At 44.4% G+C, this 10,979-nt stretch overlaps 1 protein-coding gene and 2 non-coding genes across 3 annotated transcripts in view; all 3 read left to right on the top strand.

The window, feature by feature from the left end:
* Positions 1-1,302: 1,302 nt before the first annotated feature.
* The window catches only part of LOC111649111 (AT-rich interactive domain-containing protein 4A-like), a gene marked incomplete at its 3' end in the record, with an annotated part of 17,281 nt that continues 7,604 nt past the window's right edge, over positions 1,303-10,979 (top strand). The window contains exons 1-7 of the mRNA XM_023398879.2: positions 1,303-2,228; positions 3,250-3,300; positions 7,084-7,194; positions 8,911-8,976; positions 9,256-9,346; positions 9,731-9,810; positions 9,982-10,079. Of these exons, the coding sequence (XP_023254647.1) occupies positions 3,295-3,300; positions 7,084-7,194; positions 8,911-8,976; positions 9,256-9,346; positions 9,731-9,810; positions 9,982-10,079 (452 nt within the window). The remainder of the gene's footprint in view (positions 2,229-3,249; positions 3,301-7,083; positions 7,195-8,910; positions 8,977-9,255; positions 9,347-9,730; positions 9,811-9,981; positions 10,080-10,979) is intronic.
* Positions 8,343-8,428, top strand: LOC111649114 (small nucleolar RNA SNORD53/SNORD92). Its single transcript, XR_002760245.1, has one exon. It is a non-coding gene; the product is annotated as a small nucleolar RNA SNORD53/SNORD92 (small nucleolar RNA).
* LOC111649116 (small nucleolar RNA SNORD53/SNORD92) lies at positions 9,577-9,662 on the top strand. The gene has a single exon (XR_002760246.1). It is a non-coding gene; the product is annotated as a small nucleolar RNA SNORD53/SNORD92 (small nucleolar RNA).

The following is a 10,979-nucleotide window of genomic DNA, read 5'->3' as shown; positions in this document are numbered from 1 at the left end:
CCCCAAACACAGTCACTCAGCTCAGACTCATCTGATCCTTTTTTATGTTTTATAGTTGAACATTCATGTCGCTCAGTTTTCTTTTGGTTTGATGATTTTCAGCTTTGAAAATAAAATGTTGAAAAACTGAAGACAGGTTGTTTTTCCTTCTGTCCGACCGACACGCGGGACAGTGTGAGCTGACTCACTGTTGTGTGTTCAGCTCATTATAAACTGTAAACATGAATCTGTTTTCCAAGATCACTGTCGGCAGCAGAGGAAGGGCTTTAGAAATACTAACGCAGAAAGGGAGTTAAGTTTAAAGGAGTTACATGATGAGACACAAACAGAAGTTATATACAGAAAACTTTTTGAGATTGATCAAGTTTTATCTGTAAAACATCAGAGAATTGTTGAGAAATGGCCGTTTATAAAATATATTCAACTGGCTTGTTTTATTCTAAACCTGCAGGATATTCTGTTAATTGAGTCAGATCATCACACTTCACAGTTCCTGTTGATTAACCTCTCAGAACAAACATTGGGAAGGTGTCACTTTGGTTCTGGTCGATTGTGGCGACATTTTCTCTCTGTTTTCAGAATTTTTAGAAAACAAACCGTTAATTTATCGAAGATAATCGGGAGATAAATCCATAATGAAAATAATTATCAGTTGCAGTCCCACGTGAAATTGTTAATGAGCTCAACAACAGTAACGTCCTGCTTTTACATTAATGCATCAATCATGATGTAATGATATGCACACACACACACACACACACACACACACAGAGGGGACAGTTTACATTTTCCTGATTATATTAATTAACATTCTGAATGCAGAGTATTTCTACAGAGTCGGATTAAGACAACGTGGGGCACTAACAGGTAAAAGTGCCCCCACCTCCTCAATTTACCCCCAGACTGAGAGTCTCTCTGGTCAGTTTATATCTTTTACCTGAGCTCTGTGACTTTCAGTCAGACACACACACACACACACACACACACACACACACACACACACACACACACACACACCTGTCAGTATTATGGCGCTGACTGACCCTCTCTCCATTTGTTCTGAGTGTCTTTGTTGTGTAGAAATAACCTCCATGATCCTAAAGAGGAAAACGACATATATGGCTCTGTCGTCACTCTTTTCCTGTTACGTAAAAGCGCCGATGTTCCCGCCCCTTCCCAGTCTTTTACAAACGGCGCCACAAACACCGACTGTGTTCAGCTCAAACCGCCGTTTGTTTCCGGGATTCTCCGGTAACGTTCTGTTTTACCGTCCTACCCGCCGTCCTCGTGCTCCAGTTCAAGCCCGTTCACTGCACGTTTGTGCGGTAAAGAAAAACAGCGTTTGTTGTGGAGCCGTGTTCGACACGATCCCTGATACGTGACGTCTCACGTACCGGAACCGCATCGCCAAACTACATTTTAAAGAGTGTCCACTTAAGGTTTACAGCGGTCACCTGCGAGTTATTGATGGTGTCGAACAGAAATTATGGCCTTAAACAAAGTCACAATAATACTTCTAGACTTCGGCGGACATGTCACGCAACAAGCAACACGGATATAAATAGAAATTAAACTTTAGTACACTGTTTGACCTCTCTTTCCGGTTATTTCGAGCCAGTAGCGTTGACATTGTAGGCGGTGGCATTAAATGCGAATCTTTGTATCTGTTTAGATTTGGGGTAATTTAACTGGTGCTTTGTGAGCAGATATACTGGGATTTCCGGTGGTTTTCAAATTGTATTAAGTTATTTTCTATCACTTACACAGTCGCATCGATAAACAAGGAAATATTAACTCTGGCGATTTTTGAACGGAGTTTTGTGGTCAAATCTCCAGCACGTATGGGGCAGGGCTTCCTACACGGTCCGTACAGACAAGGAAGCCCGCTCAGCCAATGGCGACGCGCCGCTGTTGGGAACAAAACGCACGAGGCCAATTGTGATCTCCAGTGGCGGGTTTTTCTTTTGAACTCGTTTCTGATTGGACCACTATCCAGCCGATGCCGTCATTTCCCTCGTGGCGCCGCGTTCGTATCGACCAGTGGCGACACCAGAAGAGGTATGTCCTATTAAAATCGTGGAATCGCTCGACCAATCGCATTTCTTCGTTGGGACTACCGCTGTCACCGCAGCCAATCGCGGGCCGGGAAACAGAGCTCGGGCTCAACAGCTTGTTGTTCGTGAATCGCTTTGCAGCCCGAGAGAGGGGAAGCAGCCGCGGCCGCGTATGTAAGTATAAAAACCTCAGTATTCTGCCCCGAACCAAACTAAAACTTTTAACGAGTGAAATTATCGGTACATCAGGGACAGGAAGCCGGGTAGATGTCACCGGGAGGTTTCCAGTCAGTCGCTGTTCTACCAAGCGGGCTGTGGATTGAATGGCAGCGGCAGTCGGCTTGTTTTTGCAGTGAAGAAATGTGAAGCTCCGGCGCCTTTGTGGAACAGACATTTATTAAATAAATAAATCCACAACAGTTTTTGTTCCGTCGACTGTCACAGATTCTCGTTCGGTTTGATAGAAACTTAGTTTATCCTCCAATCGGGCGCTAATGTTGTCGCTGGCCGAGCCCGCTCCGCTGTTAGCAGACGGTTTAAATCGCCATATGATCCACAAACTAGCTAGTTGAGTCGCTAGTTAGCCAACTAGCTAAATTTAGCTCCGGACCGGAGAGTGAAGACCCCGCTCGCTCCTCCGTTATCCTTGCGGCAAATGGTCGTTGTTTGGATTTTGTTGGGGTTGGGACTCGGTTGAGTAGCGGTGACCGGGACTCTCCCCCCCCAGGCAGCTGGGTGATAGCAGGCGGTTTCGGGGGAGGAGGGGTAAAGTTAGCCGAGCTAGCTGAGCTGACATGGCGAGCTGTGATGGCGACGTGACTCAGAGGAGCTGGGAGCGGAGCGGGAAGGAGCGCTCCGGCTCGTCCTGATCCGCTGCCGCCCTGTGCCCCTTCACCGACCCGCCGTAACCTCCAACCCGCTGGAACCGGCGGCTCCATGTCCAGTCCGAGTAACTGTTGTTAGCGGAGTTAGTGTGAGCTGTTGGTGCCACATATTTGATCTGATCCGGGCATAGAGGGGGTGGGAGGGGGGCTGCAACGAGCCACACAAGAATGCCTGAGCTAACATAAGTGAGAGGCTAGTTGGTTAGCTTAGCATTATTTTACAACCTCAGGACAGTTTGACACTGCCCCTGTCTGTCCTCTGTTGTTCCGCCAACTTTAACCACAGGTCCCGTCCTGTTTGTGTCTTTCAGAGATCCACAGTCTTTCGAGCTGGACTCCCTCAAATAGCCGTAAAGATGAAGGTGAGTGATTGACCTGCGACACAAACTGAAGATAATGTTCCCAGTCTGAGCTCCATGTCTACGCACTATCCAGCTGGAACCAGCTCCTGATCAGTTAAACTGGGCTCTGATGGCCGTGTACTGGTGTCTTTCCAGTTAAGAGCCTCGTCTCTGTCCAGTTTACTTCCAGCTTGTTTTATCATTTTACATCAGAGGTGTCTGAGTTGATGATCACATTGGTGTCACAGTAATGAGCCACTGTTTTCATCAAAGTACACCATGTCCATTATTCTAAATAAGGCTCAGACAATCAGCCGATGAATCTGTTTGTCAGCTGTTGATGAAAGATTAATGGTTTTAGACACTTTTCAAGCATAAATGTCAAATGTGTGCCTGTCACGTTCTCACAGCTGAGCGTTTGATGCTTGTTTTTATTCATGACAGTAAATTAGTATCTTTGGTTTTACATAGCTGGTCAGATAAAACAAGCAATTTGAATATTTCAACTTGGGCTTTTTCACTATTTTCTGACATTTTATAGACAACACAATTTACAAGGAAGTCATCTGCAGATTAATTGATATTGAAAATAATTATTAGCTCCATCCCTAATCCTCAAAGACACATCTGTCCTGCCACTACCAGATATATTCATTCCCTCTGCTGTACAACAAGAGAGCATCTTGATCATTTCTGAAGGTTCAGCTGCATCCCAAGACTCAGACAAAGACAGTTAATGAAAGCACGTCACTTATCTGGTTGCATCTTAGTTTCAGTTCAGGTCTCGTGATGCACCTTGTGCAACTGATAAAATGATCCTTCACAGTGTAGCAGAGGAAAGATGCTGTGTTGAACTAGCAGCCACATTACTCAGTTTAGTTTGTGTTTATTTTTGAGGAAAACAGCAGCTTATTTATTTATGTGACTGAGATGAAGTTATTACCACAGAAGTCTTAAATGTAAAAGTGATTATTGAACAAACTGGGATTGCATCCAGCTCACGCCATAACTAGTTAAACAAACATAACAAGCTCCTGTGCAGACTGATGGAGTCTCCAACAGCACTCATTAATCTGCCCTGAAGGAAACAAATATAAACAGACAGGCCCATTCATCTGGAGAATCAGACTGGGTTCAGTTTAGTTAAAATCTGTCCAGTTTATACCTCAGCATCAGTTTGCTCACTGAGCTGCCGTAAACAGACACATGAATACTAAGATAAGGTAAAAGAAAACTGTACCTGGGTCGTTGCACTGCTTTTCCACAAAGTGTCAGATTCAGCAAAACACTTCAGGCGTCTGAAACCTCCAAAGTAAAGGTCAGGAGAAATATTACTGCTTCCAGACTTCGGTGATATGTGTGTTATTTACTCTTCTCTCTGAGTTGCTGAACTCATCACGTGATAATAACCTGATGACTAAATAAGAACACAGAACCAGAGACAGCAGACAGAATATTATCAGGATCAGTACTGACTCCATGGGTCCGAGTTTCTCTGGTGACCAAATGAAGCGTAACACCCACAGCTTCACGTTGACTACAGAGTGATGTCACCAGAAGATCGCTGACATCTGGAATGAAAGGCAATCCTATTGGTTGTTCGGTGGTCAGAAATGATTGTTGAACCTATTTAGCCCTTTATTTATCTTTTTGTTCAATTTCCTGTTTTGTCTCTGAACGCCTGTTCACTGTTGCTGCTTCTTGTAAACACAAGTAAAAGTCTTGCTCCTGATTGGTTCAGACAGCATACACGAGGGGGTCATGTGACCTGACACCACCACGTCCACCACAGATACCGCATTCAAAAACAGACCATCTGTAACTAACTAACTAAGATTTAGTACTTCAAGCTCACCGTGTTGTAGCAGCACATTAGCCTGACGCTTCTGTGGCGAAACATTTCAGCTCTGATGTTTAAGTTGTGTGATGATGCAGTTTAAGTCATTTACATGATTTGAAGTTTCCACAAACGATCACTGAACCTCCTGCTTTCTGGCTGAACTGCAACAGCAGGGCGAGACCAATAAACACGAGCGTCACTGACTGAGTGACAGAGTTGAGTCACTAAGTTAATCCATTCGTCGGCTGCTCGAGTGTTGGTGTTTCCCCATTGGCCATTTCTCTTTCAAAATTAATCGGCAAAGACAGTTTCTATTCGTGGGCGTTCACAGCTGCAGTGTTGACAAATTTAGAGATTTTTTTTTTTTTTGCACAAAAGCACCTTGTAACAAATCTTTCTGGACAAACCATATCTACCTGAGTCTCAAGTGCTGTGGATGTTAATAAGACAACTTCACCACTTCTATGTTTCCGTTTTAAAACGCATCTCTTTGCTACGTTTTCGCCTCCCGTCCACACTCCTTTGCAGACTTTTGGAAACGCTGCTGGACCTGTTTTATTTTGAAAACTCTGGGGTTGTGTTGTAGTCTGGACGGACAAAAAACTGAGACCTTTGGAAACGATGATGTAGACACCCATGGTCTCTCCTGATTGGCTCTCATCAGCCTGAACTACCATTGGTGAATACAACATGATGATGAATTACAGTGTTACTGACCTTGTTGTCTTTGCAGCTGTTGTTCACTTACATTTTAACGCTACAACTGTCTTTGCTGTTCCTCTACTGCAGAATAGACACTCTACTTCCTGTTTACACTGGCTCGCACATGCTCAGTGTAGGTGAATCGTCATATGTATGTGCGTGTTTTCAGGTGTTAGTCTGAAAGGAGATAGTTTGCGTTTGAAAACTGGGTTTTAAAGTAAAATGGTAGTGGTGTGGACGCAGCCTGAGACTGTAGTAGTAGTAGTAGTAAGTGTCCTTCTACTCTGGTTCAGGGGAAAGTGGTCACATGTCTCCACAGTGGGACATGTTCGCACAGACAGGAAATTAAATGACAAGTATCAGAGTTGGGACTAAATTCATCAGTAACCGGGTCCGAGTCGGGTTTTCTCCACTGATCTGACGACTTAAACATGAACCAGAAACCGGCTCTCTACAGGAGAAGGCTGATTTCTCGCTCACGTCCATGAGAAGAGATGCAAAACAATTCAACTGAAACTGACTCTTAAGTTACAAGTTTTTCAAAGTCTAAAATCCTGAAGTGAAAAGTTTCATTTCTAAACACAGGAGGAGGATAGTTTGGTCTCGTGATCTCTAACTGAACGATCTCCGGTGCGTTCATCGTCCCCTTTAGACCAGGTCTGACTTCACCTTTCAACATGGCGGTCGCTCAGGTGTGTTTATGTTCAGCTGCCTTAGTTCGATTGTTGATTCGATCCTGCAACTGAAACACCACAGGTCTCTGTGACGACTTCAGACTGTCGCTACAAACATTAATTGATCAGTCAATCAACGAGGAATCAATCTGAAACTATTTTAATAATGAACTTTTTCTGGTTCAAGTTCGTCAGATGTGATGATTTGAATCACAGTGAACTGAACGTCTCAAGGGTTTGGACTGTTGTTGACCAACACATCACATCTGCCATTTTACAGACAAAACACTTCTAATCAGAGTTATTGATGAAAGCTTAAATATGAATCAGACCACACTGTTGGAGATGGAGGAGACATCAGCAGCGTTAGCCTGTCTGCTGTTGTGAAGCTAATGATAGCTGCTAACTATGATACAATGACTAAAGAGACAGAGACGAGCTCATTGCAGAAAGACAGCAGCTTCAGTGTGTGTGTGTGTGTGTGTGTGTGTGTGTGAGAGTGTGTATCCTGATGTTACTGATGTATGTGTATCCTGATGTTACTGATGTGTGTGTGTGTGTGTGTGTGTGTGTGTGTGTGTGTTTCAGGCAGCAGACGAGCCTGCCTACCTGACAGTGGGGACGGATGTCAGTGCCAAGTACAGAGGAGCCTTCTGCGAGGCCAAGATCAAGACCGTGAAGCGCATGGTGAAGGTCAAGGTAAGACCCACAGGAACCAGGTTCACCCGCAGACAGGAAGTCCACGTTCAGACCCGAGCAGGTCGTCTGAATCCTCTGTCACATAAACAACAAAGTGCGTCTGATCTCTGTTCCCTGCGTGTCTGGAACAGCTGCAGTGTGATTTATTTTGCTCTGTTTAAAAAAAAAACAAAAAAAAACCCTGACTCAGACTCCGAGTCCACAGCGGACCTAAGACGTCAGTGATGTGTGATCTCGACTGAAGCGTCCAGTCGTGGAGTGCACAGACCCGAAGTCTGGACCAGCGTGTCCGTCTTCATCAGACACTTCCTGCTCAGAAACAGTCGACCAGGCTTCACAAGGACGACGCAGTCAGAAGTTGTTTCTATTATCATCGATGTTACACACAGAAACTCTTTTTTTTTTTTTCTCTAAATACTTCAACACCCATGAGCCTCAGCTGCTGTTGCCATGGAGAAGAAGCCAGTCAGAGCAGGTGATGCAGCGACGTGATTCCTGAATTCAACCACAACCACGATTTCAGCTGCAGTTTTAAAGTCAGCATCATCACCATCATCTTCTTCTTCTTCTTCTTCCTCCCGCCATGTTAAAATGGATCAGTGTGGGCGGAGCCTGAGCTGACCGTCACCAGCTGGTGGCATGTCCTGTTCAGACATGAGACATGTAACATGGCTGCCTCTCTCTGTGAGTCATTTATTTGAGAGATCAGTGTGGGCGGAGCCTCGGTTCGAGTCCAGGGATCAGTGTTTACGCCTGTCACTCAGGTACAGCCTGAGTTTGTTGAGTGCAGAACAGTTATCACTAAATAACAATAATCATTAGTAGAGCTGAAACAATTTGTTTATTTATTGATTACTCAATCAAAAAAAAATCTCTCTAGATAATTATTTATTTACAAACTAAAGTGTGAAACAATCTCAGCATCTCAGTTTCTCTTTTTGTCATATTGTTCTGAACTGAATCTCTTCAGGTTTTCACCTCATTGGAGTTTTTCTCCACATTTCTTTGACTTTTCATAAACCAAACGTTTATTAATGTTGATTAATTGATAATGGAAATATTAGTTAATAGCTGATCATTAGTTATACTTCGGTGTCAAACACTGATCGTGGAGGTGAAGGCTGCTGACGTCCTGATTGGCTGTCGGGGAGGAGTGATGATGCTGAGAAAAGGTTTCGCTCAATGAGCTGATGATGTCACGTGATGTCACATCTTCTCTTGGCTGTCTGACCAATCCCCTGCTGGTTTATCCTCAGCTGTGACCCGTCAGTCAGTCGTTTCTGAATGAAGTGAGAAAAAAATAGCGCCAGCTCTGGGTGACGTGTTGGAGAGAAGGAAGTGTTTTAAAATAATTTAATTTAGACGTGTGAAGGCAGAACGTTTTATTTTGACAGCAGGAAGTCCGAAGGAAGCCGGACACCTTGAGTTAAAGTCAGTTTTGGTTAGTCGTGTGTTTCACCACATCCTGTCTCTGTAAGATGTGATGAGCAGTGAATCTCTCACTCTGTAAACTGGAATACTGACTCTCTCTCTCTCTCTCTCTCTCTCTCCCTCTCTGTCTCTCTCTCTGTCTGTCTGTCTGTCACTCGCTCTCTCTCTGTGTCTCTCTGTCTCTCTCTCTGTCTGTCTGTCTGTCACTCGCTCTCTGTGTCTCTCTGTCTGTCTGTCTCTCTCTGTCTGTCTCTCTGTCTCCGTCTACGCTCTCTCTCTCTCCAGGTGACTCTAAAAGGTGAAAGCACGTCCCAGGTGGTGCAGGACGACCAGGTTAAAGGACCTCTGAGGGTAAGATGATGATGATGATGGTGACGATGAGTGTATGTGTTCAGGTTTGACTGATAGGACAGGTGATGTGTGCCCCCTCGTGAATTCAGTTCATACGGAGATTTAAGAAAGAAAACTGAATGTGACACATTGTGTTAAATCGTGTGTGTGTGTGTGTGTGTGAAGCCTCTTGTTGTTGTTGTTGTTGTGAGTTTTTTAAATGTTCCTCATCATTATGAAGCAAACATGTTTTGAATAAAAAGAAAACGCGACGTGAGCCTGACGCTGTGATTGGTTCAGGTGGGCTCCACTGTGGAGGTGAAGACCAACGAGGGTTTATCCAGCGAGGCCGTCATCAGTAAGCTGACAGACGCCAGTCTCTACACTGTGGGTGAGTGTCTGCTGATTGGTCCATACTCACCACTGAGTGTGTGTGTATTACATCATATCTGTACTAACGTGGTGAACATGTTAAACATTATACCTGCTGCACGTCTGCATGTTAGCATTGTCATTTTGAGCATGTTAGCATGCTGTTAGCATGTAGCTCAGAGCATCGCTGAATCTGATTTGCTTTAACAAAACCTGCTGTCTGTGGACGTGTTGTGATTGGCTGTCGGGGAGGAATGATGATGCTGAGAAAAGGTTTCGCTCAATGAACTGATGATGTCATGTGATGTCACATCTTCTCTTGGCTGTCTGACCAATCCCCTGCCAGTTGACCTTCACACTGATTGTTGGACTGTGATAACTGGAGTGTGTTTGTGTGTTTCAGTGTTTGATGATGGAGATGAGAAGACTCTCCGTCGTACGTCTCTGTGTCTGAAGGGAGAGAGACATTTTGCAGAGAGTGAGGTGAGTCACACACACGGAGAAAGGGACTACTTGTCTGTACTACCACTGCTATTTGTACTGCCTGTATCCTTCCACCAGAAAGTCTTTCATCTTAACAAATATCTAAAGTCGTCTCAATGTAAGACCATAAAGATTAAAATATACATGTTCATCCTGCTCTGTCGCTCTCAGACTTTGGACCAGCTGCCGTTGACAAACCCGGAGCATTTCGGCACGCCGGTCATGGGCAAGAAGTCAAACCGTGGTGGACGGCGTTCCTCCCAGGCTGTGTGAGTTTCATGTATTTAAACTCTGCGTACATGCAACACACACAACATGTTTACAAGCAAAACTGATTCCACCAGGGAAGAGTATATGAAATGTTTGATATGTATACAGTGATATGTTCACACTCTGTCGGGATAGATGGTGGTTTTCAACCCTTGGTTAAATGTTGAAAGTGGAACCTAATTAAATTGAAGGGATTTGCGAAGTCGTGGACTGGATTCTGGATTCTGGATTCAGAGTAAATGAACTGCTACCAAACCACAGCTGTAGCTGCTGCTGAGACGCTCGTTGTGCTTCACTCTCACTTTTATAAACCAGCGTCTGTTTTTGTGTCGTCAGGTCAAATTTTATTTATATAGCCCAATATCACAAATCATAAATTTGCCTCAAGGGACTTTACAATGTGAACAGCAGCTGTAACGTCCCTCCAGAGTTCCCAGTAACAACCAACAATCAGCCAGACTGGTAACCAGTCAACCCCCAGAACTGAGACTTTATTTCCTGATGAAAGATAAACTTCATGAGATTCAAGATGAGTCAGATCTGATAAGAAGCTTTTCAACCACAACCCGAGTAAATATTTAGTAACAGCTGATCTCTGTGTAAGAACTAGTTAGTGACGTGTTTAATTTAGTAACGTTTAGATTATGATCCAGAAACAGTTTGAACTCACGAAGAGCTGCAGCAACTGCAATACTGACTGTCTCTCTCTCTCTGTCTCTCTCTCTCTGTCCCTCTCTCTCTCTGTCTCTCTCTCTCTCTGTCTCTCTCTCTCTCTGTCTCTCTCTCTCTGTCCCTCTCTCCTCTCCCTCTCTCTCTCTGTCTCTCTCTGTCTCTCTCTCCTCTCCCTCTCTCTCTCTCCTCTCTCTCTCTCTCTCTCTCTGTGTCTCTCTCTCTCTGTC

This window comes from Seriola lalandi, unplaced genomic scaffold (assembly GCF_002814215.2).
Source record: "Seriola lalandi dorsalis isolate HSWRI2012SDOR001 ecotype SW California unplaced genomic scaffold, Sedor1 jcf7180002049965, whole genome shotgun sequence".
NCBI classification, from domain to species: Eukaryota; Metazoa; Chordata; class Actinopteri; order Carangiformes; family Carangidae; genus Seriola; species Seriola lalandi.
The sequence above is the reverse complement of the archived record's forward strand: the minus strand, read 5'-3'. Positions and strand labels throughout refer to the sequence as shown.